This window comes from Lonchura striata, chromosome 28 (assembly GCF_046129695.1).
Source record: "Lonchura striata isolate bLonStr1 chromosome 28, bLonStr1.mat, whole genome shotgun sequence".
In the NCBI taxonomy this organism is placed as follows: Eukaryota; Metazoa; Chordata; class Aves; order Passeriformes; family Estrildidae; genus Lonchura; species Lonchura striata.
Window position 1 is genome coordinate 3,978,558 of NC_134630.1, and position 14,987 is coordinate 3,993,544.

Below are 14,987 nucleotides of genomic sequence, written 5' to 3' on the forward strand. Positions count from 1 at the left end.
GGTCCGATCCGCGCCCGGTGCCGGGTCCGATCCGCGCCCGGTGCCGGGTCCGATCCCCGCCCGGTGCCGGGTCCGATCCGCGCCCGGTGCCGGGTCCGATCCCCGCCCGGCGCCGCCCGGGCCGGGCCGCTCGCTCCCCGCCGTGTCCGGGCACGGAGCCGCCGCCGGGGCCGCGCAGGCGCCGCCGGCCCGGGCAGCGCCCGCCCCTTCCGCTTCCCGCCGGCCCGGAGCCGCCGCCGGAGCCATGATCGGGGACCTGCTGCTCTGCGGGTACCGGGGGCGGCTCGGCCGGGTTAGCCCGGCCGTGCCTGGTCCTGTTCCCGTCCCCCTTCCCACCCCGTTCTCCCTCCCCAGCCCGCTTCCCCGGCCTCACTCGCCTTCCCCATCCTTTTCCCTTCTCCATCCTCCTGACCCTTTCCCGAGGTCTTTCACCATCCTCGACTCTTTTCCCCTTCTCCATCCCCGTTCCCCCTCCCTACCTGCCTCACTCCTGTTTCCCTTCTCCGTCCTCCTGTGACCCTTTCCCCGTCCCCCTTTCCCGACATCTACCCACCCCGTCCCTTTTCGCTTTCTCCATCCCCGTTCTCCCTCCCCAACCCGCTTCCCCGGCCTCACTCCCTTTCCACGTCCTTTTCCCTTCTCCGTCCTCCTGTCCCGTTCCCCATCCCTCTTTCCCGACGTCTTTCACCATCCCCGACCCTTTTCCCCTTCTCCATCCCCGTTCCCTCTCCCTACCTGCTTCCCCGTCCTCACTTCCCTCTCTCTCTTCCTGTGCTTGTTTCCTTCTTCCCTTTCCCCTTTCCTCATTCCCCTTCCACCGTCCCCAATCCCCTCTTCTCCATCCTCATTCCCCTTCCCCGACCGTTTCCCCCCGTCCCTCTATCCCCATCCCCTCCCCTTGCCCCTCTCCATCCCCGACCTCCTTCCCTTTCTCCCGCAGGACGCTGCTGGTGAACGCCGGTGCCGTGCTCAACTTCAGGCTGTGAGCGAACCGGGAGGGCGGGCGGAGGAACGGGGAGGGTTTTTTGGGAGTTCACCTGCCTGACACGATCCCTCTGCCCCGCAGGAGGAGGAGGGACACGGAGGGATTCGGAGAGGAGCAGAGGGAACCCACCACCGGTAACGGAGGGGATGCGGGAGCCGGGCACAGCCCTGCCCTGGGCCAGGACACGCACAGAACGGGCTTTTCTGGAGGAAATCCTTGGCCAAACTGGAGTTTTTCCACCCCTTTTTGTTGGATGTGAATTGCTGTGGGGCTGGAATAACTGGTGTATTAACTTGTAAACTAAAATGAGAAGAAACACACAAAAAGCACATTTCTTTCAGCATTTTAGACCTGTAGGTGCCTGTGCTATAGAGGTGATGCTCTGCTCATTCCCCTATTGCCATTTCCACGTGGATCCATCTGTGTTGCTCCCTTGTATCTGTTTGCTGGTTAAAAATCCCAGAACACCTTTTTTGCTCCTCCCTTTTTAGCAGCGTGACCCCTTTTTATAATTTTTTGGTCATTTTGCCATGTATCCTTACAGAGTTGCACTGAACAGAGCATCCATCCTTCACCTACAACCTCAAATTTCAGTCTGAACTTTTTGTTGTGTTTTTTTTAATGTTTCTTTTTCCCCTCTCAGAGTTGCTTGTGATTTTCAGGCAGCGCTGAAAATCTGACTTGTCAGTTGTGTTTTTCATATCAAAAGCTTCTCCTCTTGATTTCTAGGCGACAATATCAGAGAGTTCTTGCTGAGTCTCAGGTATTTTCGAATCTTCATTGCCTTGTGGAATATCTTCATGATGTTCTGCATGATTGTGTGAGTAACCCTGTGCAGCATCTTCTCACTTGGTTACAGGAAGTCATATATTGGCACTTTTCTTGCACTCTTGTCACATCTGTCTCTCCCATTTGATTTTTCCATAATTCTTTTTCACTTCACTTCTTTATTTCAGTTTTCAAATACGGGTTGATCTCACCTTTTTTTGCTAATGTGGGCACCTGTAGTGCATGAAAACCACCTGTGCCAGCACCTGAGTCATTCAGCCTCAGGCAGAGTGTTGTTTGTTGGGGGTTGCTCAAATCAAACATCACCTGGGTTTAAATTTGGGGATGTTTTTCATTTTGGGGTGGGGTGGAAACCCACCAAGTAAATAAATCGGATAAATCAGCCTTGCACAGGTGTGGCTGTTTCTCATCTTACTTTTTTTTTGCATCCCCCAGGTTATTTGGATCTTGAAAGCCACCCATGGATATTAGAAGAGACTTTTGGCTGGGAACAAACTTTTCTAGGAGTAAAATATTCTGCTGCTCTCCAGCTGCAGCCCTGGGCCTGTGGGACACGCTCGTCCCCTCCAGGTTCCTGCTCTGCGGGGGCTTGGAGCCACAACCTTCACACAAATGATCTCAACTTCACTGAAAGGGAATTTTGACTTGGTTTCCTAAGCTCAGAGTGAGAGCAGGGGAGAACTGGAGCCAGTTTTAAACCTCTGCTTTGCCAGTCCAAACTGGGTCTGTGCCAGCTCGAGTTACCCCCGTCTGTCCAAGTCACACTCCTGAGTTCTCAGTTTTGTGTAAAAGTTGAGCAGAGTGTTCTTGTAACTTCTCACTATTCCATTCATTTCTTTGGAGGCGTAGAAAAGGAATATTCAAGAAAAAAAAATGCCATTCTCACCTTCTACCTATTTCCCTATTTTTCCAGAAAAAAAATGCTTTGTAAAATAATACTTAAAATAATTTTTTTTTCCTAAGCAATATGTAAAGGATTTTGAATGGGGAAAAATGGCAAAAATAATTCTCTAAGCAAATGTTAAGAGATAATTTTGGAATAATCTTGGATTTGGTTGAATAAAGTTGCTCTATTTAAGGGTAAAGTATATATTTGATGCCATGTTCATTCTGTTACATGAGAAATTGATTCTGTATTGGTGTATTTTGGGAAATTGTAACTATTCCTGTCATCTGCCTGGAGTCTTGTGTTATTTATAAGTTAGCCTCTCTGACCAACAGCTTTTCCCTGGAATCGCCAAGATCATTAATTTAAGAGAGTGCAGCGCTGAGTATCATTTAAATCAAACTGTAAACTGTTAGTGGGGCTTCCACAGCTTCAGTTTCTTTAGATGTTGAGGAGAAAGAGACCTGATTTAAATGATGCCCTGGCACAGGTTTTAGGGAGTATTTGGAATTTTATTTGGTAGTGAGATGCAAGTGTTGGACACCTGCAGCATTTTACTTGAGTTGCCCTCTTGGTTGAACTGAAGTTTTCACATTAATGAAACATGACAGGGGAAGGGTCATTTGATGGCCACTGTAATGAACCCAGAAAAATGTACAGACAGGCTCCTTCAAATGTGGTTTGAGCAATCCAGAAATATGTACAACCTTTGGTTAGATTTAAACATATTGTCTGTAATTTCAGTATATTTTAACCCTTTTCTAACTCTTCAGAATGAGACAAAAAAGTATACTGCCAAATACAATACCATTATTGTATTGTATCAATTATATTGAACCAATATAATTCTTGGAAAACATTTAGTGCTTAATCTTAATTAAACCAAATTTTAAGGGACGGGTGGATGTGGCATCACTGTGTGTGTGACCTATTGGACACCCCTGGGTTCAGCTTTGAGCTAGGGGGGTTTTTATTCTTCCTCAGAAAAATGGTAACTATGATCACAGGGAGTTCCACTGCTAAAGGAATGTAGTTTTATCACCCTGCACACACCGTGTGGCTCCAGAGTGGGCTGTCCCCAAAAGACTCCAGCTGTGCAAAAGTTGTGATTCAGCCTCGAAGCAGCTGCTTTAAAACAACGAAATCAGGAGTCAAATTTCAGCTGCTCTTAAATGCTGTGAGAAGTTTTAAGTGCTGCACTGATGCTTTGCTGAGAGGACCAGAACACCCCTCACACCTTCTTGCCCGGAGTGGTGCCCGCAGGGGGTTTATTCCCGTTATTTATTCCCATTATTTATTTCTCTCCGCAGGGTGCTCGGTTCCTCCGGGGCCGGGCGGGGGTCCCGGAGTGGCCACCCGGCTCCCGCTGCCCCTCCGCCGACACTGCCCCGCTCTCCCCTCACGGCTCCCCGCCTCGGCGCCCTCTCCTCCAGCTTCTTCCCGCTATCCCTGTGTCCCCCTGAACCGCCGTTGTCCCCTCAGCGGCCCGTTTGCTGTCCCCATGTCCCCCAGCGCCGCCCGTGTCCCCTCAGGGATCCTTGTCCGCTGCCCCCATGTCCCCCGTGTCCCCTCAGGGGTCTGTTTGCTGTCCCCATGTCCCCCAGAATCGTCGCTGCCTCCGTATCCCCTGAGGGGTCCCTGTTCGCTGTCCCATTGCCCCCATGTCCCCTCAGGGGTTCCTGTTCGCTGCCCCCATGTCCCCTGTCCCTTCAGGGATCCTTGTCCGCTACCCCCTGTCCCCCGTGTCCCCTCAGGGGTCTGTTTGCTGTCCCCATGTCCCCCAGAATCGTCGCTGTCCCCGTGTCTCCTGAGGGATCCCTGTTCGCTGTCCCCGTGCCCCCCGTGTCCTCTCAGGGGTCCCTGTTCGCTGTGCCCATGTCCCCTCAGGGGTCCCTGTTCGCTGTGCCCATGTCCTCTCAGGGGTTCCTGTTCGCTGCCCCCATGTCCCCTCAGGGGTCCCTGTTCGCTGTCCCCATGTCCTCTCAGGGGTTCCTGTTCGCTGCCCCCATGTCCCCTCAGGGGTCCCTGTTCGCTGCCCCCATGTCCCCTCAGGGGTCCCTGTTCGCTGTCTCCGTGCCCCCCGTGGGGTCCCTGTTGGCTGCCCCCATATCCCCTCACCAGCCTCTGTTTCCCCCTCTCCCCCGCGTCCCCCTCTTCCCCCCTCACGGCGCCCCAGCCCCGCCCCGCTCCCCCACCGCGCACGCGCGCGCTCCCGCCGCCGCCCGCCCTCCCCCGCGCAGGCGCAGTGCGCGCCCCCGGCGGTGCGGGCGGGCGGGGGCCGGGGCGCGGCGCGCGCACGTCACGGCGTCGGGCGCGTCCCAGGGAGCCGCGCGCGGCGCCGGCCCTGCCCCCAGCGCGCCCCGCGTTCGGCCCGAGCGGAGCGGAGCGGAGCGCTGGGCTCGCCCGCTCCCCCCGGCCCCCCGCGCCGCCCCCGCCCGGCGGGGAGCGAACATGCTCCTCCGGCTCCCCGAGGCCGCCGCCGCCGGCGAGTGAGGAGCCGCCGCCGCCGCCGCCCCGGCCCGGCCCGGCCCCGCCGCCCGCCAGCCCCGGCCGCAGCCGCAGCCGCCCCGCTTCGCCCAGGCAATGACAGCGGCTCCGGCCCCGTCCCCGCAGCAGATCAGGGACCGGCTGCTGCAGGCCATCGACCCGCAGAGCAACGTGAGTACGGGCCCCGCGGGCCCCCGCCGCTCCGGGCCGACCCCCGCCCGGCGCTCCCGCCGCGACGCCCTTCTCCCCCTCCCGGGGCCTCCGGGGCTCCCTCCGGGGCCGCCCCGGCTGCACCGGAGCCTCCGCTGCCGGCGGCGGCGCGGGGCTCCCGGCGCGCCGTCCGCCCGGGGTCCCGCAGCCGGCGGCGCCTCCCGCCCGCGCCCCCCGGGCCGGCAGCGCAGGGCCGCCCCGCTGGGGGCTCCGGGGGCCGCTCCCCGCCCGCCCGGCGCCGCGGCCGCCCCCGCCCCGCCGCCGCTCGGCGCCCCGGGCCCGGCCGGTGCTGCCCGGCCATGCGGCGGGCGGCCCGGCCGCCTCCCCACGCCAGGCCGCGGCTCGGGCGCGGCCTGCAGGGGGCTCTGGGCCGGCCCCGCCGCCGCTCGCCGGGACCTTCCGGGGCGCCCACCTGTTCCTCGGGCCCTGCGGCCGCTCCGGCCGCGGCCGGCGGCACCCCGGGCTGCGGGGACGCCAGGAGGGCTCCGGCCGTGGCTGCGGGGCTCTGGAGCTGCTCCAGCACCGAGCAGCCTCGGTCTTCGCTTTTATCCCTTCCTGCAGCGCCGTAATGAGCTTATGTGCTCCTTGGGATGTGGTGTAAGCACAGAAGTCAGCGTGTATTTTACCTGTAAGTGGCCTTAAGTGGCGGTTATCCAAAGGATCATTTGCTCCTTTTAAGGGTTTTTTGGCTCATCCAAGCAGTTCTCCGCTTAGGTGTTTATTACTGTGAGAGGACTGCAGGGCCCTCAATCTGTCCAATTTTTGAATCTTAGATCAACACTCACCTCCACAGGATGCCAAGGTGGGTCTGGCTTGGCCATCTGCAGTTTGTGGGAGCAGCCTCTGGCTCATCAGGCTGAATGTGTGCGTGTTATTTTAGGGGCTGGGGTGTGTGAAATGGTGCTTTGGTTCTATTAAAGTCGTACCTGCTCCTGTCTGAACAAGTACTTTTTTTGTGATAGACATGCATCAAAGTCCTAAAGTAGCTAATAAAGTTATTGTCATTTGGAACCCTCCCGGAGCCTGTGTCATGGGGACTGAAGAAAAACCACTCCGGCCTTGTCGGTTCTGTAGAGCCCCCTGGGCTGGGCATCTGTGGGGAGCTGCAGTGTTGCACATTGGAGTAACAGTAACAATCGTGGCGGTAATTGTGGGCTGTTAAATGTCAGGGTTGTCTGAGTTTGCAGTACTTTAACGTGGATCTTGCTGAAATGTCAGTTAGTACACTTCATGAATCCTGTGTGCACTGAGCTCTCTGTGGCTGCAGATTGTTCACTCTACGTGAGACTGAGTGTCAACCTACTTTAATAAAATTCTAGCAGATCTGTGGTGTCTTTTGACTTCAGAACTGTCAGCTGCAGTGGTTACCCTAATTCTGGTGTTACTTTGTCAGACACTGTGGCTGTGCAGAACTAAACAGCCAGAAAGTCAATTTGGTGTTGGATACTCTTCCCTTTCTCCACATGCTGATGTTTCAGGATGCTGTTGTGAGAGGACTCCAAATAACCAGGCAGCTCCCTGCAAGGGGAGGCCAGAGCTCCCAACAGGTCAGTAGCCCCTTAAGTTTAGGAGTGATGTATGTTAAATTTTAATTCTACATACTTGATACTTATCCAGGGCAATAATTGGTGGCAGAAAAATCAGCCTATTGTTCCAAAGTGCCTGTAGGCAGGGTCTGTCTTCCAGTTTAACCTTTTCTTGGAGGAGAGCAGAGGTGGTGTAGCTGAGGTTCATTGTGCAGGCTGAGAACTCAGACTCGTGGCTCCAAAGCACATGGAATATGTGGCGGTGTTGGTTGTTCACTACCTGGCACATCACTGGCACAGAGGGAAGAAAAACTTACATTTTGAACACACTTAAAAAACAGATTTTGAGTTTAATCACACTTGGACACCATGGTGAAAGTACAAGAAGCTGCTCTGCTGTTTTCCTGCTGGGAGAGTCAGTGCAGCAATGAGCTTCTGTGCCTGCAGGGACTCATGGAAAGCTCCAGCTACTTTCTGCTGGCTCTTAGAATCTTCTCCTGACAGAACTACTTGTATTCAAACCTACAGCATACATTGTTGTCACTGACTTCCTCATTTACCAAGAAGGTCAAGCTTTGAGGCCTAGATTTAATTCAGACTTTTCAGTGTGTGTGTTTCTGGAGAGGCTGAAAGCTGCACCAGTAGTGTCAGGTGGACAAAACCAGTCCAGTTCTATGGGGCTGAGGAGGGAGGAGATGGTTGGTTCTTCATGGTGCTTTACTGTAGGATCTGTAAATTTAAGCTTCACTTAAATTCCCTGACACATCCCCTAACACAATCTGCCATTGTGGATATTTATTCTTGAGTGGTTACTTGGATCATGGTTGACTCACAGGTCATGCCTTAAATGGGGGGAAAAAAAAAGGACATAAGTTTCTCTACCTCTGTTGGGTTGAACTGGTCAAAATAATTGTTTCCCCAAGCTTGCAGAACCTGCTGGCCTCGGGAAATCATCTCGTGTGCTGATTGTTCATCTCCAGCTGCTCCATAAAGCCCTGCTGACTCGGGAGCAATATTGAATTTACACATGTTTAGCACTTGAACCTCCTCTAGTAATTGCTGCAGAATATATTTATAACTTAGTTTCTCACATTTAGAGGTTACCTGTGTAAATTCTGAACTATTTCAAAGGAGACCTATAAGAAATAAGCTATTTTTAAAGGAACTTACATCATCCTAGAAGCCACCCGGGATGTCTGGTATTGTGTCTTCATTTATTCAGCCTTTTCTCCTCCAGGAAACATATGGGCAAACCACTTCTGCTCCATGACCTAAGCACTGAGTACCAGCATCACTTTCCTTCCAAGGCTTCTGTGAGAACATAGCAGGAGGTGGAGGAGAGCAGGAGTTCTGTTCTGTGAGGTCTAACAGGGGAGATGTTCTTTGATTCTGGTGGGAACAAGGCTGGGAAGCCACCCCTTCCACCCAGCAGAACACCTTTGCCTTGATAACCTGTGCTCCCGGGGGAGTTTATTCCCTGTTTTCAGGAGTAATGAGAAATGTTGGTTTTTGCTCTGTGGACAAGCCTGTCGTTCCCAGCCAGCTGCTAGAATTGTGCTTGCAGTTAACTGGTTCCTCATGCTGAATATGTAGCAATCTGTTCCTGTTTTTAAATATTAGATAATAACTTCATTATTTGCCATTAGTACCCCTCTGTGACACAAACCCAGCTTTGGTTTGAGTAACAGCCTGCATTGTGTGCTCCCTGTGAGGTTGGACTTGGCTCTAACTCAGGCTGTGGTTCATGCAGTACCTCAGCTGGGCTTGCTGCACAGACCTGCAGGAGTGGTCCATGGTATGAATTATTAATAATTAATTGGCCTGTGTGTTGGAATATGTTGGGGGGTGCATTGGCATGGGCTGATCTCCCAGCTGGCACAAGTTGCATGGTTAAAGATGCTCCTGTGGCTGTTTTCTCTGTTGGTTGTTTTACCAAGGTGCTGGAGGCAAAACCTCCCTCACCAGTGGTACAGGTGCTTTCCAGTAGTGTCTTAAGAAGATACAGGGCACTGTTGTAATAATATAAATATAGAAAGCAGGGAAAGCTGGTGCTTCACTTCCTGAGGGTCTCAGTGATTTCTTTGGATGCAGGAAGTGTTATGTGTGGGCGAAAGTAGACTAGGAATGGCTCTTGCTTGAGCTTTATCCTTTTCTGCGAGCCCTAATGAGCTTAGCAGTTTTGAGGGAGGTGCAGAGAACCTGTTGTACCTCTTGCCCTCTTTGTCCCTTTCCTCACTTGCAGCTCATCTTGTTTGGAGCAGTCTCACATTTTGTACGTGAAGGCAGCAGGTTGTTCCAGGTGTGTGACAAAATGCAGGGGGTTGGGGAGCATTTCCTAATGTGCAAGGTTTAAAGTGTTGTTATCATGTCAAGCTTTAGTTTCAGATAAAAGATTTGGGCCTGATGGAGAGAGTCCCATTGCGTTCATGTTTTTTTATAATAACTTTAAATGAGGTCTGTGTTTCTTAGTGCTCTTTATTACAAACACTTGGATTCACTTGAATTCACTGTGTGGGGGTGATGGTACAGTTGATTTGAATATTGCTAGTCCACTTCTTTCTGAAACAGCTTATTTGGCTTAGTGGCACTGTAGGCTGTCTTGAGAGGGAAGGCTGGAGGTTTAAAAACTTTCAATTTGTAGTGCCCTTTGCAGCAGTGAGACCATTCTGAACTTTGAGGCTGCAAAGACAAAATCTGAGTGAACGGAAATATCAGAGAGTTTAAATTAAGGGGTCAAAGCAAGGGGAATGCCAGACTGCTTTTCAGTTGTTAATTCCTTGAAACTCCCCAGGTTGCAGTGATGATGGCAGTAGTCATTTGCTCTGAAGCTCTAATTTGAGTGTTTGTTTCGGCAGCAGTGACAATTTAAATAACACCCACTTCTTATTCCTGCTACACACACCCATTTTATGTGTGCAGGATTGTGTGGTGAACTGAACTGAGGAATTGATCAGGATTTAAAGAAGAAAAAAGGCAATGTATGGATCTTTTCCCAGGAAGTTTTTGATGTAGCTCAATTACTTGATAAAACTTCGGGTGCATCACAAACAGTTTTGGCAGCATAATTGGGTCTTAAAGTGTTTAAGTGAGTTTGGAAGCATTGTGTGAGGGTGGGCAGGCAATGGTACAGGATGCCCAGAGCAGCTGTGGCTGGCCCTGGACCCCTGGAAGTATCAAAGGCCAGGCTGGACAGGGCATGGAGCAACCTGGGATGGTGGAAGGTGTCCCTGCCCATGGGAGGGGAGTGGAATGGGATGGGCTTTAAGGTCCCTTCCAACCCAGCCCAGTCTGTGATTCCATGAGGAGTGGAATGTTGCTGCTTCCTGGGTGCTTCCCTGCTGCCTTGGGACCTGGCAGGAGGGAGGTGTTGTCACCTGGAAAAGTTAACCACACCTGTCTGGGTTTCTTGAGGTGACAATGGCTGCCTTATGGTCAAGTTTCACTTGCAGAGCCTTTTTTTGTTGCTGTCACTTGTGCATGGTTCACAGATGTCTGGAATTATCCTGTGTTTGTGGGCATGCAGCAATACAGGGGCTCTGAATGTCTCCAGGAATAACTGCTTGGAAACATCTTCACAGCCAGCCAGGAGGATGCTCCTGAGTTGTAAGTCATGAGTGAGCTCTGCAACTCAAGCATAAACCACCACCTTCCACTAAAGGCTGTGTGGACAATGCTCCAAATGATCAAAAATTGCATTGATTTGGCTTGAACCCCTATGCTTACACCAGCTGAAGCTGCCAGTGGAGCTGGGAGAGCTGCTGGGATCATGTCCCCACCTCCAGCTGTTCTTGTTCCCTCCCTTATGCTGACCCAACCAAGGAACTCACCTGGCCAGACCCTACCTGAACAGGGGCTCCTCAGGGACCCCTTTCCATGCCCCAGCTCCTCCTGGGCTCAGAGGCGGTCCTGGCACAGAGTTAGGGAATTGTGCAGCAAGGAGAGGTGACAGTGGAGTGGTGGCAGCTCAGGTTATCCTAGAGCAGCTTGAGCCCCCTCACTTTGTCAGACTGGATCATTAAAGAGCTTTTTAAATCTAAATGATAAAACTTCGCAGCAAGCACCCATCTGCACGTGCTGTACGTGGGCCCTTGGTGGGAAACAAATGCTCAGTGCTTAGAGGCTGCAGGGAAAGAACTCATTAACACATTTTTATTGGTGTAGCCATGAAACAGCTCCTCAATGGAAGAACCAACTTTTTGTAGGTACTGTAAATATGGGGAATAACCTCTGGCAGTCCCCAGGAGCCACTGCTTGGAGCAGACAGCTGGTGTGCAAGGTGAGGGTTCCAGCACATCACTCTCTTCCAGGAGAGATGTGCTGGAACAAACTTCCCAGGCAGCAGAGGATCTGTGGCTGGTCCTTCCCGAGTTGACTGGGGATGTTCTGGACCCTGTGTGAGGCTGTTTGAGTACACCTTGAAGCCAAGGGAGCAGCGAGCTGAGGAGGTCATCCTGGCAGGGCTAGAGCTGGGATGGGATGGGATGGGCATGGGATCCAGCTGGATCAGCTCCTGCTGCCAAGGCACTGGAGCCTGACACCAGCAGGGGCTGGAGGGAAAACACTCCAAAGCTCCCACCTGGAGAGGGACCCAACCTGTGCCTTAGGAAATAGGAAGATGTTCAGCTTAGGCTGTGTTTGAGAAGTCTGGGGCTGGGCTGGGAATTCCAATTTGTCTTTTTTGTGGGGGGGTTTGTCCAGTAAGATGAGGGTGAGCCCAGTTCAGGGGTGATGAAGTGTGCGTGGTTGCCTCTCTTTGGGGTTTTGCTGTGGCCACATAACAGCACTGTCATTCTGGCACCTTTGGCTCCTGATCAAAGTAGCTCCACTGCAGCTGAAGCTTTCTCTCCCTGTGAGATCCTTTCCCAGTTTTTTCAAGAAGCTGCTCCAGGTGGCAATTAGTGTTTCTTTTTTTTTCAGGAACCACATAAGTTTCAGGAGAGGGGAAGGAGGAATTGATTCTGCCTGCTGCAGAAGTTTGATGTTAGTCAAGATTCACTGCTTTTAAGGCCTAGTTACTCCAATACATTAGGCTTAGAGTTAAAATTAATGTCAGTGTAGTTTTTTTACATAAAAACATGTCTGTTTTGGCTGATAACATTTTGCTGCTATCTCTTCTCACCAGTTACGTGCTTGGTGATAACACCAAATATACTCCTTCGGTCTGTATAATGTGGAAGGATGTGGCCCCACTTTTACAATTGGTCTTTAAAGAAACAATTTAAGGTAAAGGTAAGTAAGTGCCTCACATTCAGTGTAATGTAAATGTAGATTTGTTTATTCAGTGTTCTAACAGCTAAATTACTCTTTCTGTGGGTAATTCATGCTTTTGGTGTTTGGAATAATATTTAAGTGCCAGCAAATTGCTCTAATTTGAGGTGCAATCTGCTAAAACTCGGCAGCGAATTGGTGTTTTCAGGAGCATGGCTTTCACAGGGCAGCAGTGCGTGCCTGAGTGTGATTGTTAATATCAAAGTGTACAATTTTCAGCATGTCCAAACAGTCAGTGGTAGCAATTTCTGCTGAGGAGTCACTGGAAGTAAAACATAATTAGCTCTGTTTTAGTGAGCAGAGTTAACTAACCCAGCAGCTGGGGAGGAGGGATCCTGCATCCAAGGGATTCAGGGACACACTCAGCTGGGCGTGTTTTCAAACTTTGAGCTGTGGAGACGACTGTGCAGAGGTGGAAGTCGTGTCTCAGAGTGACAGCCAGAGCTTCTGTGGAGCTGCTTTCTCACATAGTTTCCATGCAGGATCAGCTTGCAGAGTATCACAGTTATAGTACAGGTTTGGAGGGTTTGATTTTTTGTTTTTTTAAGGAGTGTAGAGCTGTGGAAGGTAGAGGAACACGGTGTTTTTTCAGGGTGGTGATGCACAGTGCTAAATTGTCTTTGGTGAACAAAATTCCAGCACATCTATGAATGTCTGTAACTCAAGCCATCACTTTCTGAGCAGGTCAGTACAGTAACATTTCTCGTGCTCTGTAAATCAACTGCAGCAGGAAAGGACAGGGAATGTCTCTATATAACTTGTCATCCTGAAAGGTCCAGGAAAAAATAATATTCCAATATTGTATTTAATCCTTGGAGTTGATTGTATTTAATCCACAGTTGATTCTGAACAGAGTTGAGCACAGTGAGGTAGAGGAGAAGATGCAAGAGGTGATGTTTCAGATTTCTTTGTGAAGGTGGGTGCCTGCAGCTCATTGGCTGAGCACACTGCTCAGGAGCCTGGCTGCATCCTGGAAAACTCAGTGTCCCTTGTCTTTGAGGAAAAGTTTGTCTGTCAAAATAGGAGCTTAGGGGTTTTGACTTGGTATTCTCTTTGCTGGACTTTTCAAGACAGGCTGCCAGGAGGCTTAAGCTTAAGTTTCACTGTTTTAAGTTTCACTGGGGCTTTCTGAACTGGAAATTAAGAAGTTTTTTGCCACTAGGTTAGAAATAAGTAGGCCAGGTTGGAGCTTCATGAATGTTCTGCCCTATCCCTGAAAGTGTTCAAGGCCAGGTTGGACCAGCCTGGGGTAGTGGAAGGTGTTCCTGCCCATGGCAGAGCAGTGGAATGAGGTAGGGTTTAAGGTCCTTTCCAACCCAAACCACTCTGGGATTCCATAATTCCATGTTCTGTGTTTAAATATTTAAAAAATGCAGATGAGTACTGTGTTCCTTGGTCCTGCCATGACCACATGGGGCTGCTTTTACAAACCCTGAGCTGAGAAGGTTCCATGCTCACCTTCCTCCAGGGAAGACTTTTATTCCCAGCCAAAGGTAGAGAAGGCATTTTGTTTCCAAGGAGCTGCTAAGGATTGTGCCAGTGGCTAGAATGGCCAGATATTCTCCAGGGATTACTGGGGGGCTTTGCTTTCCTGACAGGTGACATTGTCCTGAGGTGACACAGCCTTCAGAAAACAGAGATATTTGGAAATGGCTGAGTGGCAGCAGTGTTTAATCTAGAATTTGGAGAGCAGTAATTCTAGGAGATGTGTAACTTGATTTCAGTTTTTTTTTTCCATATCCATAAAACTTGTTTATGGTGTGTGCTGACAAGAATTCACTATTGGTAACAGTTGTTGAAAGGTAGAGTGACTTCTCCACAAACTTCTCCCAGTTTGTAATGCTATTTTTCTCAGATTTTGTGAACAAACACACCATGAGCAGTCACATGAGTATCTTGCACTTCAGTGTGATTAATAAAAAAATTCCACAAAGAATTCAACATTGTATTCAGCTCAGTCTCTTCTATCATTTAAGCAATCAGCTGAGAAACTTCCCTAGAAATTTGAAAAAAGTTGGCCTGCTGCATTTAAAGTACACTGATATGGTGATAAATGTTTTTGCTTTTTGAAAAAGAGTGAAAATTCTGTGTTGTGGGGACATTAGTAGGACCTTTCTGAACTGCACTCAGATATAAACTGCTCTCTGTTTAACAGCTCTGAGTAGATACTTCAAGGGATGGGTAAAATAATATTTAGGAGCTTCACAAAGCTTTATCCGTTATTATCAAGTCCTTAAATGCACATTACATGATTTTAAATGTCCACCAGTTCTCTGGAGTGAATGAAGATGGAGTAGGTGGTCACAGATGGTTCTGCCCAAGTGATGCCTGTAGGGATCCTGTGATACCTCACTGTGCTCTTACTTTAACTCAGGGAGTTCCTTAAGCAGAAAGCCCCAAGATTATGATGAATCAGAAGGGGCACATTTTAAGGCTGGATTTTCTACATATTCTGTGTTATTCTGCCTAAATAATCATCCAACTGCACTTCTGTCTTGTTGAAGTAGGACCAGTTGTTCCTGTGACTTTGCTTGCATGGCAACCTCATTTTATGGCTCTCTAAATTTTGAAGCAGTAATTTTGGACTTCAGTTTATGGTTTATAATAAATAGTAACTACTCACATTTGTCTGGTTGAAGTTTCTGTACAGGGGCAGGAGGAGGAGAAATGCTTATCCTGCAGACAAGGAAGCTGTATCATAGTTGGATGTGCTTAGCACCAGTGCAGGGGTTGTGAGGGTGAGTGTGAGGTGGCTGAAATGGTGACAGGGAGCAGTGACGGAGCCTGAGCAGGGAGAGAATTTTTGGGCATTTCTTTTGGGACCACATGAAGCACA

At 50.5% G+C, this 14,987-nt stretch overlaps 2 protein-coding genes across 3 annotated transcripts in view; both read left to right on the forward strand.

Moving 5' to 3' along the window:
- MED26 (mediator complex subunit 26) overlaps positions 1-14,987 on the forward strand; it is a 205,820-nt gene that overhangs the window by 179,699 nt on the left and 11,134 nt on the right. Inside the window, exon 1 of one of the 2 annotated variants that reach the window (XM_021551897.2) lies at positions 5,207-5,318. The exons of the other annotated variant lie outside the window; for it this stretch is intronic. Within the exon in view, the coding sequence (XP_021407572.1) occupies positions 5,244-5,318 (75 nt within the window). The 5' untranslated portion in view covers positions 5,207-5,243. Of the gene's footprint in view, positions 1-5,206; positions 5,319-14,987 lie in introns of those variants that run through there. 2 annotated transcript variants of the gene reach the window in all.
- Positions 218-2,950, forward strand: SMIM7 (small integral membrane protein 7). Its single transcript, XM_021551896.2, has 5 exons — positions 218-270; positions 941-982; positions 1,067-1,119; positions 1,715-1,805; positions 2,210-2,950. Exons 1-5 carry the CDS (start codon positions 245-247, stop codon positions 2,223-2,225), a joined length of 228 nt encoding a protein of 75 aa, XP_021407571.1. The 5' UTR covers positions 218-244; the 3' UTR covers positions 2,226-2,950.

Excerpts from the sequence above, each read along its gene's own strand:
- SMIM7 (XM_021551896.2), top strand. The coding sequence starts at position 245 with ATGATCGGGGACCTGCTGCTCTGCGG. Across the intron at positions 983-1,066 it reads GCCGTGCTCAACTTCAGGCT|GAGGAGGAGGGACACGGAGG; the intron begins GTGAGCGAACCG and ends TCTGCCCCGCAG. Across the intron at positions 1,120-1,714 it reads GCAGAGGGAACCCACCACCG|GCGACAATATCAGAGAGTTC; the intron begins GTAACGGAGGGG and ends CTTGATTTCTAG.